The following is a 17715-nucleotide window of genomic DNA, read 5'->3' on the forward strand; positions in this document are numbered from 1 at the left end:
AGATAAAACTGAAGCTGTAACATAAACTACTTATACTCAAACGAGTTTGATTAGAAATGAAACACTTATTAAAAGTTTGGTTTGCTCCTTGCTAAAGTTTTTTTCAAGTTTCTGAATTCCTTAAATTAGTAAAAAAAATTAAATTTTTGTTTGACTATTTGTTTAGGTGTTATTTAAATTGATTCTACTCTGTCACTAACACTTGAAGGGTTCAATTTACTTTAATGTAATTTGAACATATAATGTTGTTTGTTACAAATAGTAGCAAGTTAACAGCAAATTAACAAAAATATTTGCTACGATAAAGTTACTCAATTTTTGAGAGCAAAAACTGAAGAACTTCGAGTTTTAGAACTTTAAGGAAAAATTTAAACAAACCTTTACAGCAGCTTTCTCCGCAACAAATAAAAACAGGTGAAAGCAACCACAAACCGTATTGGCCAGTAGAAGACCAGTGCAGTTATTTTTAAAAATATTTCTTTAACAAATAATCACAAAGCAGTACGGGTATATATATTTGTGAGTTAGATTTTTTTTCTTCTGGTGCAACAGGGCAATACCTTGCTTAAGCATCAGCATCTTGAATCTCTTGTATGATCCTTATAACTCAGAAAGGCTAATAACACAGTTGAGCACTGTTTGTACTGTAGGTATCGTATAACCTTGTCTGGAAAAGACCCCATGTTTCCTGAACATCAAAACAGCAGTAGTCAAAGAGTAAATGTAACCTTTGACCAGCTAAACCCAGGACAAGTTTATAATGTCAGCATTGCATGCTCTATTCAAGGAATAGACTGCCCTGGAGAGGTTCAGTATATTCAAGCAACCACAAATTGTACAGGTGAGTAGCCTTTGAGTTACGATAGTAGAATCAAAATCAAAAACATTTGGGAGCTCCAGCTAACAAAGGTCTCACTCTTGACAATCATAAAAAAAGATCTTATTCACTCTGAGCAGAAGACACCTTAATGTACCATTTCAGCATCTATATATAATCACTTGAATGTACTTTTTACCATTTATAAACACCTGACTGTACTGCTTTAGCATCTATAAAAGCCTGAATGAGCTGTATTATTACTTATAAATTCCAATTTAGAAGTAATTGAATATGAGGTATATGTAGCTTACATCGCTAGTATTAATGATTAATAAAATATAATTAGTTAAACAGACAACTTAACAATGTTAGAAAACTTGTGGAAATGAATGTTACACAACCTTTAGACTGCCCTATAACGTTATATAAGCAATCACTGCTCAGAGTATATAAAATCTTTCAAAGGCACAAGATTAACAGAAAAATGAAGGTCCTCATTTTCTTTTCTAACAACGCTAAAGTGGAAGTTTGAATCAAACTTGCTACATGAACTAAACTGTTGTTAACTTGCAAAACAGGGAACCCTATGTAACAGAAGTTGAAAAAATATTGACTGTATTCTGATTTGGCAATGGGAGAACAACGTTTTTCCTTTTAATTTTGTTAGTTTGGACAACTTTTAGCCATTGTAAATAGGGTTTGATAAAAACACTAGGTATTAAGGTGTCAAAGTGTTTTGGTGATTGCGTACTATTCAATCATAGGTAACCAAATGACTGGACTGCTATCAACTTACTGTAGGTAGTTGTCTGCCCATATAGGCAGGTATTGCAGTTTCTATGACTCACTCAACTCATTCCTTTATTATCTTGTTATTGCTCCAAATACTCCTAAACAATTGTGTGTTTAGACAAACTTAAGGTTTCATAAACTGCAGATGCACAAAATGGTTAAATAATTTCAACAATATATAATGATCAAAGAACAAGCAAAACTTGGTAGATGCTGCTGCTTTATAAATGATTAATATGAGAATAGAGAGACCTTCAAACCTTACGTACAATGTATATGTTGCAGCACCGGGCTCGATAGAGCCTTTGAACATTGACTGTCAACAATCTACTGATGGTTTTCCTATCTATTGGAACTGCACCGCTAATTGGACGGTATGTTTCACTAAATAAGGCTGAGAAGTTGGCCTTGCAAATTACATTTACCTCACAGAATTTAGTCTGCCATACAGCATCAATGTAAAGTGGCAACACGCTGTAACAAAAGAGTGTGGATTGTTTCAAAGTATGCAAACATAGACTGGTTGTGGTCGCAATTTTTATATGCTGCTATTACTACTACAGTAAATTCTCACTTGTCAAAAATAATCAAAATAAACAGCCTCGTGAAAAGCAAAAGTCTGTCTAATAATAACTAATAAAGTCATACTAGAGGGAGTCACATTTCTGTTAAGTCTCTTCCTCTTTTTCTTAGCTTCATTAGATAATATAATGGATTGAAAGCATTTAAGGAGATGTACAGTACAACAAGTATTTTACACTTTTACAAGTCCCAAAGCATAACAATATAGCAGCAAACTGCAGTGACTGATATTATAATGATGCTTGTGGAGTGATCTCACCGGCCAAGGTTTGAGAGAGATGTATGTGTTTTATGGCTTTTAACTTTTAACTTTAATTTTTTTCAATTTTCATCAATTTTTATTTTTTTGTGTGGTATTTTGGTAAAATAGTACTGGAGCCTCGAAAACTAAATTGGAAAGTAGTATTGTATTAGTGTATTGCTATTGCTATTTCTTTTACTATTACCATTGCAATTACTATTGTCATTATCATTGCTAAAACCATTACTCTTGCTGTTATCATTATGATTGCAATTACTATAACTATTACTATTATTCAGACTATTACTATTACCATTAATATTATTATTACTATTACTGTTACTATTATTATCATTATTACCTTTATTGTTTCTATTACCACCGTCCATTGTCATTGCTATTACTAATAGTATTACTGCTCCTAGTACTACTACTACTGTTATTAGTACTATACTATCACTAGCACTAATACTACTACTAACAATAACCTCTATTACTACTCCTAAGTATTCTTGTTATTACCTGACTGCTAATACCATTTCTACTGTAATACTACTACTGCTGTTCTATTTTATCGTGGCACTTTTCAATTTACCACATATATTTTATGCTCGTTCAGGAACTATGTATAATAGCTTATTTAAAAGTATGCATTTAGTATTTTAAAGTTAGACACGCTATACAAACATATGAAAGCACATTGAAAGAATCTGGTGGCATGTAATGCTAGCAATACATGTGTACCTGTGTGCTTCTGGGATACATTCATCGTAGTATTAAGCTTTAACTCAGGCAATTTTCTAGTAATCTTGTAATGCTTTCACTAAAAATCATAGTATGACAACCTGCAAGTCTCTACTCTCGGTTCAAGGAAAATGAATGTCTTAGACTATTAGACTAGAGCCATTTTATGTCTTTCAGTAAGCCATACAAAGCTAAAGCTGTCCTTAGTACAAATGCTTCTCATCGATAGACAGGAGATGTTAGCTTGCTTTTATCCTTGCCATTGCACTCTGCAGTCAAACTGTTTGTACGATTTTCTTTGATAACCACAAACTTGTTTGATAATATTGCAAACCGAGTGTAGAAAATGGCATTAATAAAACTTCTTATAAAGTATATTGAGAATGAACTCCACTTTCATCTATTACATTGAGTTAATTAAATGTCACCACTATTGAAACTACTTTGGTCAGTCGGACTTATTCTTTTAACTTTCACTGGTGAATATTTTCTAAATTAGTTTTTTTTAGCTGTCAACTATGCAGTGGGGTATCGTTCATTTGCTGACAGTACATAGTTTACATCAATATTTGAAGCAATCAGAAATGACAGTTTGAGTTTGAATGTTTATAGTCCATTCAGTACTTTCTCTTTTCACACAAATTGTAAATTACCTTTGTGTAAATTGACAAAATTACTACATAGTATTACTAATGATTGCAGCTAAAAGCAATATTTGAAGCTGTCAGAAATGAAAGTTTGAGCTTGAATATATATAGTCTATTAGTACATCCTCTTCTCACATAACTTGCAAGAATATTATTTTCTAACGTTGGACAGTTCTAAAAACCTATCAATAAACATTGAACTTAAGTTGTTTTGGTCGTTTGAGTACTACTAGATAGCGTTACCAATGAATTGCAGCCAAAAGTGCTGCAGCTGTTTTGCTTTAGAATAAAAATTTTATGTAATGCCTTCACAATGATTTTATACTTAAGAAGTTTTCAAAGTCGGTTTATGATTTGCTTTACTAAATAAGGTTTAGCAACGCAATAGTTAAAAGTTGGAGTTTCTCTTTTAGTTGTCATTTTTATTTTGCATATTGGTATTTTCTACCTTCTAATCCTAGATCATTTTGTTTTACTAATGCTTTAACTTGTTATTCCCACGCTATTTTGTAGAGAGCAAACGCAAACTGTCCAGGCAATGTTCGCTATCTCTATGGCTTAAACGGTACTTACACAAATGAAACTGAAAAGAATAGCGTTACCTTTTCGCTCAGTGGGCACCAGCTGTACAACTTCATTGTTGAAGCCAAAAATTCTGACAATATAAGTTCTGCACCTGTAAAAAAAGGTCAACAATCGGGAGTACTTGGTGAGTCAGATATGTAATTACAAACTTTTGCAGTTAGAAGTGCTATGTTTCTCATTTCAGCAAATGTTAAAAGATAGGTTTTGCATTGCGCTATAGACATACTGAAATATTTTACAACTTGTTAGTGTTCATATTCAGCATATGAGTTAATTTATTTTAATATTTCTGCTGTATTAATAATGTTTTTAGAATGTTAAAATGCTAAATAGAGACACATACTAGTTGCTGTCATGTTCCTGGTTTGCAGTGAAGTGATTGCACTGAACATGAGGTTCTTGTAAAAAAGCATCAAAAGATTGGTATTGATTGAATTGTTTTCAGAACCAATATTCTAAAACTGGAATATAGGACAGCAGTACTAATCACAACTCTATGTTGTTATTGATTAACATTGGTATACGACAAAGTTTCATTACGTTGTTTTTATTTGCATTAATTGTTCTCTTTAGACATAACCTACCAATGTTTAAAATATGTGTATTTTTAGATTCTGTTGCGTTTTTGAACAGCAAAAAACACCATGGGTCACTAGAACTCAATTGAAACTTATCTCTATTTTATAAATAATTGTATAAACAACACAATGTGTCAATCAGCATGCCTAATTATGTTCTGTTAACATTAGATTCAGTGAAGTTCAATTTAGCGTAAAACCTCATAAGACTTTCTGAGCTGAGAACATGGATGATAGCAAAGGAATGGCAGTCAATAGATGGTAACCAATAGATGGTAGCCAATGAATGGTAACCAATAGATGGTAGCCAGTGAATGGTAGCCAATAGACAATGGCCAGTAGATGGTGGCCAGTAGATGGTGGTCAATGGATTGTAGTCATTGTATGATAGATAATAGATGATAGCCAATAAATGGCAGTCAATATATGATAGTCAATATATGGTGGGTAATAGATGGTGGTCAATATATGGTAGTCAATAAATGACAGTCAATATATGGTGGATAATAGATGGTGGTCAATATACGTATGGTGGATAATAGATGGTAGTCAATATATGGTGGATAATAGATGGTAGTCAATATATGGCGGATAATAGATAGTAGTCAATATATGGTGGATAATAGATGGTAGTCAATATATGGTGGATAATAGATGGTGGTCAATGAATGCTGGTCAATATGATACAGAACCTTTTTAATTAAAAAACAGCCTTCAGCTTTTCCATCTAGTTTATTTTCTGCCCTAAAATATTTAGTGTACTTATATAATATTTAGGTGAAATATATAATATGTAGAGTACATAAATAAAATATTGTGTACATATATATAATATATAGTGTACATATAATGTACATATAATGTATAGTGTACGTATTTAAAGTAAGTAGTGTAAGTAGTGCATTTTAGAATGTAAGTAGTACGGTTTTGTTTGTAAGTTCTGCATTTTAGTAAGCAAATAATGCACTTTAGTGTGTAATTGGTACTTTTTAGAGCCTTTTTATATGAGGAATTTTTGCATATAATTAGTACAATCCATTCTATAAGAAGTGCATTAGTTTTAATTAGCATCGTTCAGCCTGTTAGAGTTTTGTTCGAGTCTGGAAGTTGTGTTTGCTTTAAACTTTGCTTCAGTATGCTAAAATTGAATAACTTTATACTTTCAATGAACATTTTATGTACATTCTAGTATATCTAACAAAAACGTATTTAGCTTGTATAAAAAATACCCATACAACAACTTTGTACTTTATAAAACACTTTTACACCTTTTCACATTTAAACACCTTTATACATCTTTCTGTACTTGAAATGCATCAAAGGAAATTACAGTAATACATGTAAATATATGATTTAGTATTAGAAATACGTGTGTATCAGCACACTTTGCACACAGTGTTAGAAGCAGAGACTTTTTACCATAGCAGTATGACAACTATAGTGTTAGAAATAGTACAATTAGAGCCAGTTTGACATGCAGGGCTTGTTGGAAATCATAAAAGTAGAAAGGTGTTAGTTAAGATTATTAATAAATGTGGGGAAATAACAACATCAAATAGGCTGATGTTTGAAAAAATAATTTTTCAATTACATGTGAGAGACATAAAAACATGTATTTATTAAGTTGTATGACCTTGTAATGTAGTATAACAGCAGTAAAACGTTTTGTTCGAAAGAGAACAAACAGTAAGTCGGTATAAAAGACCAGGAGCTGATTTAATGTCGGATGTTACATTATTGTTCATGGTTGATTGAATGAAATTTAACTTTCCAAAATCCTGAGCGACTAATTGAAAAATTAAACACTACCCTATTATTGAAGGTCACCCTTAATTAAACGCCATCATAAAATAAGGGTTGAAAAATAGAACACCATGGCATCCGAATAAAGGTTTTACGGTATATGTCAAGTTGAATGACCCTGTAATGAAGTATAATAGCAGTACAGCATTTTGTTTGATAGAGAACAGTAAATCTGCATAAAAAGACTGGTAGCTGGTTTTGAAGGAAGGTGAAATGGGGGTTATGTGAACTAAATGAATGCCCCACGTTGCAAAGGTAATAAAAAACTGCTTATAAACATTGGTAGGTAATGTAGTTGGCTAAATAGAGTAAACTAGTATACGTAGTGATAAACTTACTAATAAGAGTCGTGAGACCAAGCTTTAGTGAAGTTGCATGTAACACAGTGTCGTTATGTGTATCTAACCCAGAAATTGACTATCTGTCCAATGAGTCCATTATAGACCGTTTAGCTTAATCGGATAGTTTGTGACTTTGTGAAATTAAGGTTCAAAAAAGTTCAAAATCTTTGCAATGCAAATTTTTCATTTCTAGGTTTAATCGCTATAACTGGACACAGGGGTAAAAACAAAAGAACAACATGCCAATGCTGATATTTATATAAATACTAGCGGAATGCTCTGCGTTGCACGGGTATTAAAAATCAGCTTATAACCAGTGAAAGGTAATGTAGTTGCCTGCCACTTGCCATTTGCCTGACAAACTGAAAACTGCTAATTTGAGTAAACTGACTAATAAAAGCTGACTACTTGTTCTCACGGGAGAGCAAGCATAAAATTACGTTACCGAAAGCGGTAGCATATTTTCACCGACAAGACGACATATATCGCCCATTGAATCCATCGATCTTGCGTAGCTTAATTAATATGGTATTTGCCTGCCGATCAAGAAGTTCTGAGACCAAATATTTTGTGATACGAATTGTTCATTCCAATATTTAAATAGCTATAGCTAGACAATCTGAACTACATACACACACACAAACTTTGAGATTTGTATATATATATATATATATATATATATATATATATATATATATATATATATATATATATAAATATATATATATATATATATGTAAAAATTGTTTCTTCACCCCGGTTAACTTATATGGATGGTAATTTCTGCTTTACCTCAAGATTTTAGCTGTTCCCAATAGCACACTTTTCTGCAACTCATCTGAGTTGATTGCTGTCGGTATTTGGGCAAGCCACATTTCATGAGCCGGTGTAATTGCGCCCGGTGTTATAAATATATATATATATATATATATTTATATATATAAACATATATATATATATGCGTATACATAGCATTGATCTGTGTATTGTTCTCTACAGCGCCTCAATTTGAAACGGACCAACTCACAGTAATTGGAACAGTACCAGGGTGTGTTAACATTGCTTGGGAAACACCTACATATCCAGGAGGGACTATTCAGAATTATAAGGTGACTATTGGATAAACAGAATCATCAAAGAGATTTAAGTTATTTACCTTTTGCAAGAAAAAAATTGAGTTCCTTTTTCAATTAATTGAATAGCATTTTATACACTAAGTAAAGTATCTCTGTATTGATCAGCTAGTCGTAAATATTGATTTACAACTAGCAAGCTGAGCAAAGTTATTTGCATTCATTGCTACTCTTGGGTCAGAGTTCCAAAAATGTAAAATAAAAGATGAAGTAATTCTGTAAAGGGTTGTAGTAGCCCTACTGCCATAGTTACTGGTTTTCTTACAAATTTATTGTTTGTCTTTAAAGCCTTTTCTGATTTGTTGGTTCAAAATTCAGTATAGCCGCAAAACATCTAAAAGGGTGGCTTTACACTTGCTGTTTAGTTTAATAGAAGCTGTTCTTACAATTGGTTCTAAAATCTTTATTCAACAATAGAACATTTCGGCTAAATATGTTTTGGATGTAAAGTTTATTGGACTGACTAGAGCTAAAAGTAAATACAGTGAAACTCGGATAACTCAAACTTCAAGGGACCGAGCAAAAGTGTTCGAATTATCAGATTGTTCAAGTTATCAGAGCACTGTCACAAGTCCATGTATTTACTTATTTATTAGTAGATACATGAACATATACAAACTATAATATAAATCAAAAGCACAAATGGCTTGTTTCAAATTAAATGCTTCTAATGTAAAGTTTAAAACGTTTTTTATCAAAAAGTATAGAGATTTTTCTATCACTTGAGATTGGTTTGTTGTTTGAGGTGATGTTATTGCCAGGACGTTTTTTTAGATTGACATTGGCAAAACTTGATCGTTGCTGAAATGCTCAAAAGAAAAGACATCTTTTTCTTTTGAGCGTTTTACCCACGATCATTTTTGCCGATTTTTCTTGAAGTTTATCCAAAGATTACCTTACTTTACCTGGGATTCGTTAAGAGCAACACTCCGAGGCAGTTCAATTAAAAGTTTTACGAAGTTTAACGGTACATTGTATATCACTAACGGTTTTTGAATGGATACTTATTGAATGTACACACGTATTCTGTGTTTAGGTCAAACGATGAATAGTTTTTTTTAGCTAAGACAACGTATACGTTTAATTACAATTTTTAAGACGTTTTAAACATTCAACATTCCGACGTTGATTCAACTCGGAATCCACGTCGGAAAACTATTCATCACGGGCTAGCCGGGTCACGCACTCGAGGATTTTCGCCACGCAAATACAAAACAAAAACAACATGCTGTTTTTGTTTTGTATGTGCATGGCGAAAATCCTTGCGCCTGTGACCCAGCTAGCCCGTGCTGTTCATAGTATAGTAGTACGTATAAATCAAATTTCACCAAACCTTTAGAACAGTCGTTGACAAAAATATTTTGCCGATGAAGGTAGTAACGACGCTTATGAATTACGAAAAGTTGAGGTTTACCTCTATGGCTTGAAATAAAGTGATTTTCTAAAGCGATAGCAACCGTTTCGGTAGCCGTTGGGCAAAAAACAGTTCGAATTAACAGTGTTGAGTTCGAGTTATATAGAGCCATTTATCATTGCGTGGGAACGGACCAAGCAAATCCAGTCGAGTTAACCATGTGTTCGCTATATCCGAGGGCGAGTTATCCATGTTTCACTGTAATTGATATAAATCCGGGCTGTGAGTCCTCAAAATGTAGTACAGGCTTATGAAGTGGCCTATCAGTCCAAAAAAAAGGAAAGCTGACCTGAAACCAAAAACAATGAGCTGTCAGTAGAAACATGTAAAGATAGCCTGAGTGAAAATTTGACATTTTTGTCATAGCTGGCTTCACGGTTTTTGTTTGTTGAAAAACTTAATCATGTGCGCTTTTATTAATTTTGTGGCTCATGTTTTCTTCCAAATTGTACATCCTCGCATCTACTTATTACTGGTAACTATGGTAACTATATGAAGAGTTGGTTTGTTGTGGAAAATTAAGAAACATCTAAATCCAATGAAATTCATTTTAGTTAGCTAACAGACCTCCGACTTAAATTTACAAATACCTTGCTGCTCAAGATAAATAAATGTATACAAATATACAACAAATAGGTGATGAGTAGGTAACAAATACACCTAACTTATATTCCAACAATTTGCTGTGTCGGTGATTAATTCATTTATTAATTTTCTCGTTAAGGCACAGGTCTACAGGTTCAGCTGCTCTTCAGGTTGCGCTTGTTATGGTGGTAGAGCAAATTTGTGGTCAAAGTCTGCCAGATGACTTGTTATACTAATGGGTGTTGCAATGTAATTCAATTATCCAAACCTTCCTTTTTCCTGTATATTCAGAGCTCTTTATATCACAATTAGCAGTTGCCAGTTTACTGTACTTGATTAAAGGTGATGTTAATAAACTTGCTGCAGTGATTCCATTTAAATATTGGCTCATTATGTTAGACAGTTCTATATGTATTAAGTGTACCACAGGTCTAACAAATTCAAATTCTCTTAATATGACTCATCACTAGACAAATAAAACAGGTTTAACATAAACAGAGTTTTCATAATGATGACGAAATCGAGCGATTATTTTTTCTTTAGGACAGGTGTTTCTATACTAGTAATAATGCAATGGAATATTTAACAATCTTCCAGAATTATACGTCATCACAAAGATAAACCTATTATATAGCATATAGACTTTTATCACATGAGACCACAAATTGATGCAAAAATCCCTGCATCATTTGAGGCATTAACGTTCTCTCTGAATCACTTTGAGCAAAGTGTGAAAAAATACATGCAGAAATGTTAAGCCTTTAATAATTAGTATTCTCAAATTGCAGAGTTGCTTTGCTTTACTCTTCAATTATTTCAAGACCCACAGCAGATAATTCGAGGCAGATTTCACAACTGAATGTTTTAGTTTTTAAAACATTCTTAAACACCCTGATAACTACCATATTTGACGATCACTATAATAAAAAACAATAGATTAATTCACTTGTTTACATCTGTAACAATTAATTATAATTACAGTAATACTTCAACTTGCGAGTGCTCCAACATACAAGAAACTTGAGATACGAGCCAGCTTTTAAGCAAGTTTTAGCACTAACATACGAGCCATGTTTGAGATACGCACATATAAGTCAGTTGCCAAGTATGCCGGAGGTGTTTTATGAGATTTGTGTTTTTTACAGCATCACTCTGTATTTTTCAACTGCTCAGGTTATACTTTAGTACTGTGTTTTTGGTGCGCGATTTTCTGCGCAGAATTATGTGAATTAAAAGTACTGAGCGTAGACCGAAAGTTTGCCAGTAAATGAAAGATGAAATGCAAAGAAAAAGCAAATGATAATAATTATTAAACAGAAAATTATTGAAAAATGTGCGAAGTGTGTTTGCGTGATTGAGCTAGCTCAGCAATATTACAGAAATACATTCACAATTATCAAACAGAAGGATTATATTTTGGGCATTTATTTAGTTCGCAAAAGGACTAACCATAGTTTCTAAACGGTGTAGCGATTTTCACGACCGCTGATGGCAAGGCTGCTCAGGCATTGGATAAAAGATCAACAATTGGCCGGTGACAGCGTAACTGAACTATGCTATGTGAAAAGGCCGGTGCTATCTATCAAAACTATAAACATTCGGACAAGTTGGCTAGTGGTTGTACATTAACCGTTTGTGACGACACCTGTGTTCGCCCTAATCGCAACATGTTAAAAGGCGCCAAAGGCAAACGTCCTTAGATAGGTTTATCTTAAAACGGCCGGCTAGTCGTGAAAGCAAAACAAAGGAAAAATTAGCCGACCAGCAAGAAACTTCAAACTATGAACGGCGAAGAAATTTTAATCACGTTAAGTTAAAAATGAAAGTTTGCTTTTAGGTTTGCTTTTAAGTTTGTCTTTTAAGACTTTGATAAAATCCAAATTTATCAAAGTCAACTGTTGTAATGAAGGATAACTTTCTATAACTCCTAGGATATCTCCCTCTCTGGCAAATGCTAGCGTTAGCTGTTATTGTATGTATTTAATTTTACATTTTAATTAATCACATTTTCTTGCTTTATTTTTTATTTGTTGCCTTTTAAAAGCTTATGGTAAGTTAGGACAATAACCAACATGGTTTTTTCTGTTACAATATCTTGTTTTGAGTGTTTTATTTGCTTTTTTTAAAGTATGGAAACCAATCAATATATATTTAATTGTTCTATATATAAATAAATTGCACCAACATATGAGTAAATTGGCATACGAGCTGAGTCTCGGAACGCATTAAGCTCGTAAGTTGAAGTATGACTGTATAGGGAACTTGCATACGTTTTACAATGAGTTTAGAATTTTTACTAGAACTTTGGTGCAATAAATTAATGTTTAAATATTTTACAGGAAATAGGAGTGCAACAAAAGGAGTAGCAACGTCACTGTTGATTGCTCATGTCTCTTGCAGATTACAACATAATAAATCTATAAGCTCTGTGAATCATGCAATTGAAGGAGCTTAGTGCAAGACAGAGTGGTATACATTATTATTTCTTTATGTCTATTGCCTAGATTGTATGTGATGGAAAGCAAGAGATACAAGTAGATGCCAACAATCATACTGTCCAACATTGTGAATATGCACCATTCATGAATGTAACTTGTGCAGTCGCAGCATTCAATACAGAGTGGAGTGAATGGCTGAATGTGACAGGAAGAACTCTGTGTGCAGGTAAAACACAACAAGCAGCTTATTATGTCACAGGGGAGCTATCTATGGCTTTTTCTTATGTATATTTTTGTTAGAAAGTTCTTTTCTGATAGCGTATAGTCACTTGTTCAAGCGCTCAAGCAGATTCTAGTTATTGCTGCACTTTCTATTTTAGCCATTGCTGTTATCGTGCATCCTTCAATATGATTATTGCTGTTATCATGCATCCTTCAATATGATTATTGCTGTTATCATGCATCCTTCAATATGATTATTGCTGTTATCATGCATCCTTCAATATGATTATTGCTGTTATCATGCATCCTTCAATATGATTATTGCTGTTATCATGCATCCTTCAATATGATTATTGCTGTTATCATGCATCCTTCAATATGATTATTGCTATTATTGTGCACCCTTTAATATGATTATTGCTATTATTGTGCACCCTTTATAATGATTATTGCTGTTATCGTGCATCCTTTAATATGATTATTGCTATTATTGTGCACCCTGCATTTTAGTTTTTGTTGTTATTGTCCACCATCCAATTTTGTCATTGTTGTTATTGCGTATTCTTAAGTCTGTATGTATGATAGGTTAATACAGGTAGATAAGGTTCACATGTCGGTTGCTATCATTGTGATCTAAGGTTATTTTAGTGTTAGAAAATAATTCATGTATAAAAAATAATGTTTTAGATCCAACATTTTCTGAAAACATTAGTTCTATGTATGAAGACACGTTTGATAATGCAAGTAATACAAGGACAATTCATCTGGATATAAAGGTAATGCTAATGTTATGTACAGTGGCTAGAATTTGATACAGCATTTTTCATACTTCCCTAATGAATTTCCTGTGAAGATTCATTGGACAGTATCAGACTTGATTCACTCTACATTCATTAAAAATTAGTATTATAAATATTTTGTTATATTACAAACAGAGGTAAAGAAAACTTCATAGGTGTATGACAAACTTTTGACATGATATTTATAATAGCAGTTCTTATATTTTTATATTTTTTACACCTTTATCCGAAAGCTATTATTATTATTTTTCTATTATATTACAAATAGATGTGAGTATGAAACTTTACAAGTATATGACAAAATATTAATTTGATATTTATAATCCAAATTTTTACCTTTCCATATCAATTGATATTTTTATGTAAAACATGTCATTGTAGAATGTGAATCCAAACTGTGAGTCTCCTTTAACGCTAATGTATAAAGTGAATGACAGTAGCTACCAAAGTAGTGCTATCTTCAGCCGACTCAGAGCTGTGACAACATACACATTCATGGTGAATGCAACTAACAGGGCTGGAAATTCCTCTCTTGCTACTATAACTGTGGTCACAGAAGAAGCAAGTATGACATAAATTCATATCATCTTTTTGATTTTTCATGAAACATCTTGTAAACTCATTTTATCGGTAGTATCTGTTACAACATTATGAGAAAATAAAAAGGGCTAAATTTTTTGTAATTATTGAGAATTGTTTAAAACTACAGTAAAATGCTGCACCGGACCTCATCAAACTGTTTGGTTAGCCCGTTGCTCTTTCAGTAATTAAATTGTTTAAGGTCGCAATTAAAATCAAATTTACTTCTTAACACGCTTTGATCAATTTTAAAGTAAAATATTCAATATATGTTTTTATTCATACAAGTACAATGACAATTAAAACAGATATTTGACATGGTCTAGTTTTAAAGCCTTTTCTACTTTTTTATTTCCAGTAATTTTATTTCCTTTGTTACTGTATTTGTTACTTCCCTATAGTTAGTTTCCTTTACAATGCAGAGCCTGCTAGTGGACCAAAGGTGGAAGAGGCAACATCTGATGGTAAATGTGTTTACATTTCATGGAACCCGCCAGGTAGTCAAGATGCAAATGGAGAGATCATTGGTTACCGGGTAAGGCAGCTTGATTACCTGTGATAGTTTTTTCAGAGACTGAGTTTTTTTAGATGTTTCTAAGATGGACAATCAATACTAGCATTTTTCCTCATACAACAAATCTAGCAAAAATGTTAATTTGTAGTTTTCCATAGTTTTTTAAATTGTAAGCAGTGTAGTCTTTAGTTAGTGCATCTAGTCTGTTTTAGAGAGTGTTCATCACCAACAAGTGCACTTTAGTTTAGAGCTAATGCACACTAAATTTCAAGTAGTGAATTTAAACTGCAAGTCATGCATTCTCACACGTAAGTAAAGCATTTGATTCAGCAATTATTTTGTTGTAGTCTATAAGTACTGCTTTATTTTTGGTAAGTATGAAAGTATCACCTGTATGAAAGTATTTCTGTGTCTATTGTACTGTAGTATAGTCCGTTAACAATGCTTTTCAGGCTGAAAGTGAAGCCTTTTAGTGATGAAATAAAACATTCTAGATAATATGTACAGCAGTCATATCAAGACCTAGTGTGTATTATCATGTCAGTAGTGCATTTTAACATGTAATTAGTGCATTTTAACATGTATTTAGTGCATTAGGTATGTAAGTAGTGCATTTTACTATTTAAGTAGTGCTTTTAATATAGAAGTAGTTCATTTTAAGATGTAAGTAGTGCATGTAGTATGAAAGTAAGAAATTTTAGTATGCAAATAGTGTACTTCAGAATATAAGTAGTACCTTTTAGTATATTAGTAATGCATTTTAACATGTAAGTAGTGCATTTTAGTATATTAGTAACGCATTTTAACATGCAAGTAGTGCATTTTAGTGTGCAAATGGTTTGTTTTAGTAAATAAGTACCAATAAGGTAGTGTAGTTTAGAATTTTAATGGCAGTTTAGTGTCTAAGTAGTGAATTTTACGATGGAAAGTGCACATTAGTATGTAAGTAGTACATTTTAGTGCCTCTTACTTTTAAATAAGGTATTCCTGTCTATAGTTACTGCACTTAATTTTATAAGCAGTGCATTCTACTTTAACTAGCACCATTGTGCCTGTCAGAAGTTTGTTCTAAATTGAAAGTAGTGATTGTCAATATGGATATAGCTCAGTCTTGTGTGCACTGAATGCATCTGATAAGCTGTGAGTTTCACATATGAAACATGTGTATTACCAACTTTCTGTTTTAGATGGCTGCATTAATATGATTTTAAAAGATTGTAAAAAACTCTAATTTGTCAACAGACTTTGGGCTCTCATTGAGAATGTGCCAAGCACTAGTATTACTAGTATGCTGGTAGTCTCTTGTGCTGGGAGAGATCATCATGTATATCAGCTATGTGCACAATTATTCTTTGATGTGGAAAGGTGGCCGAAAGTTGCAGATGGTAGTGCACTTAGCTGGGAATCCAAAGATCCAAATTTGATTCATGGGCAATGCAGTTTTTTTTCTAATACCTTTAGCATGGCTTTGAACAAACAGACAGACGACTCTTATAGTGGTAGTAAACATTTTGTTTTTAAACAAGTAAACTTTTTATGTAAATGTGAAAGGAATGCGTTAGGCTACAGATGTTAATAACAACTTGGACGAAATTTAGCAATCAAGTGTATTCAGTGATTTTCAGATTAACAAAATAATTATATTATTAGGTTAACATCAGTTTGAGTCGCCACCTAGTAATAGCAAAAATATAATAATTTGTGATAATGGGTGATAAACTCAATTGCTAACAGCAATAAATAATGTTAATATTAATATAGTTCGCTATTGTGATTAAAATTATCATGGTCAATAACGAACGATTTGTATAGTGATAGTAAATTTGGTTTTTTTCATGTGTTTTAATTTGTACGTTTTTGATGTTTTGTGTGCAAAAATAATTTAGCCGACTGTTCATTGCTGCAGTCTCTACAGCGATCGCCTTTGTTTTAGTTTTGCTCTTCTACTTCAAAGGTGCTAAAAGTACATTATTATTGCTAAAGCAAATTATTAAATAATGCTTATATAAAAGTTTATTGAATAATGTACTAATATTTTTTCTGCGTAACGAATAGCAATGTGCCAACTAACAGTTTGCAAAATAAAAAAATTTCTGATGCAAGAGATGGTTGAAATTATTTCCATGTGACTTGTATGAATTAATTTGCATTTTTCGGAGCAGAAAGCGTGCAGCTAACAATAAGTTTAAGGTAATTGATATTCTGACAGCCAACAATAATTAGTTAAAACAGAGCTTCAACGTCATATGAAAATAATACTTTCGATTATATTGGTAGCACTCTTTCATCAGTAACAACATGTCGCGTGTTTGTGATGCTAGATTGTTGTTTAATACAGTAATAGTTTGTAGTGTGCAATCGTAATAGTTTGGCTATCAGTTTGTAGGTATCAGCAAAAAATTCAACAGCAGCACCATGTTTTAGACACTAGGAAAAACTGGCTAGTCTAATTTGCTGATCCACTTTGTGTTTTGGTGAATGGTAAAACGATAAAGTATTTCGAAAACTGTATTTTATTAGCAACTGTGCTAGTTTTTATTTCTTGAGCATTAAGTGAATGGTTTAAAGGCTGATGTGAAAGATAAAGCCGTGGTAGTGATAGCTGATTGTGCTGAGTTGTTTGGGGTTAACCAAATTAAGATGAGTAACAAGTACAAGATAAGTACAAGTGTAGAGTTGTTGCAAACTAGCCGTCTTTTTCCAATCAGCTGATCTTATGATATATCAATGCGATATGAACTTTCAAGATCTTCAATTACAAAAATTGAAGTCTGCATATACATCATCACTACTCTGAATGATGTTTCAATATTAAAAATTTAAGTTCATCTATCTGTGCATTAGTTCATTACCACGCTTTGAAAGAGCAACGTTATTACTCTGATAGATTTTGACTA

General features: G+C 32.5%; 1 protein-coding gene across 3 annotated transcripts in view; it reads left to right on the forward strand.

Annotated features, from left to right (window-relative positions):
- LOC137401193 (receptor-type tyrosine-protein phosphatase mu-like) overlaps positions 1 to 17715 on the forward strand; it is a 92041-nt gene that overhangs the window by 29858 nt on the left and 44468 nt on the right. For all 3 annotated transcript variants that reach the window (XM_068087584.1, XM_068087585.1, XM_068087582.1), the window contains 8 exons: positions 651 to 841; positions 1898 to 1986; positions 4340 to 4535; positions 8133 to 8242; positions 12770 to 12929; positions 13613 to 13701; positions 14107 to 14290; positions 14727 to 14839. In XM_068087584.1, the coding sequence (XP_067943685.1) occupies positions 651 to 841; positions 1898 to 1986; positions 4340 to 4535; positions 8133 to 8242; positions 12770 to 12929; positions 13613 to 13701; positions 14107 to 14290; positions 14727 to 14839 (1132 nt within the window). The remainder of the gene's footprint in view (positions 1 to 650; positions 842 to 1897; positions 1987 to 4339; positions 4536 to 8132; positions 8243 to 12769; positions 12930 to 13612; positions 13702 to 14106; positions 14291 to 14726; positions 14840 to 17715) is intronic.

This window comes from Watersipora subatra, chromosome 7 (genome assembly GCF_963576615.1).
Source record: "Watersipora subatra chromosome 7, tzWatSuba1.1, whole genome shotgun sequence".
Taxonomy (NCBI): domain Eukaryota; kingdom Metazoa; phylum Bryozoa; class Gymnolaemata; order Cheilostomatida; family Watersiporidae; genus Watersipora; species Watersipora subatra.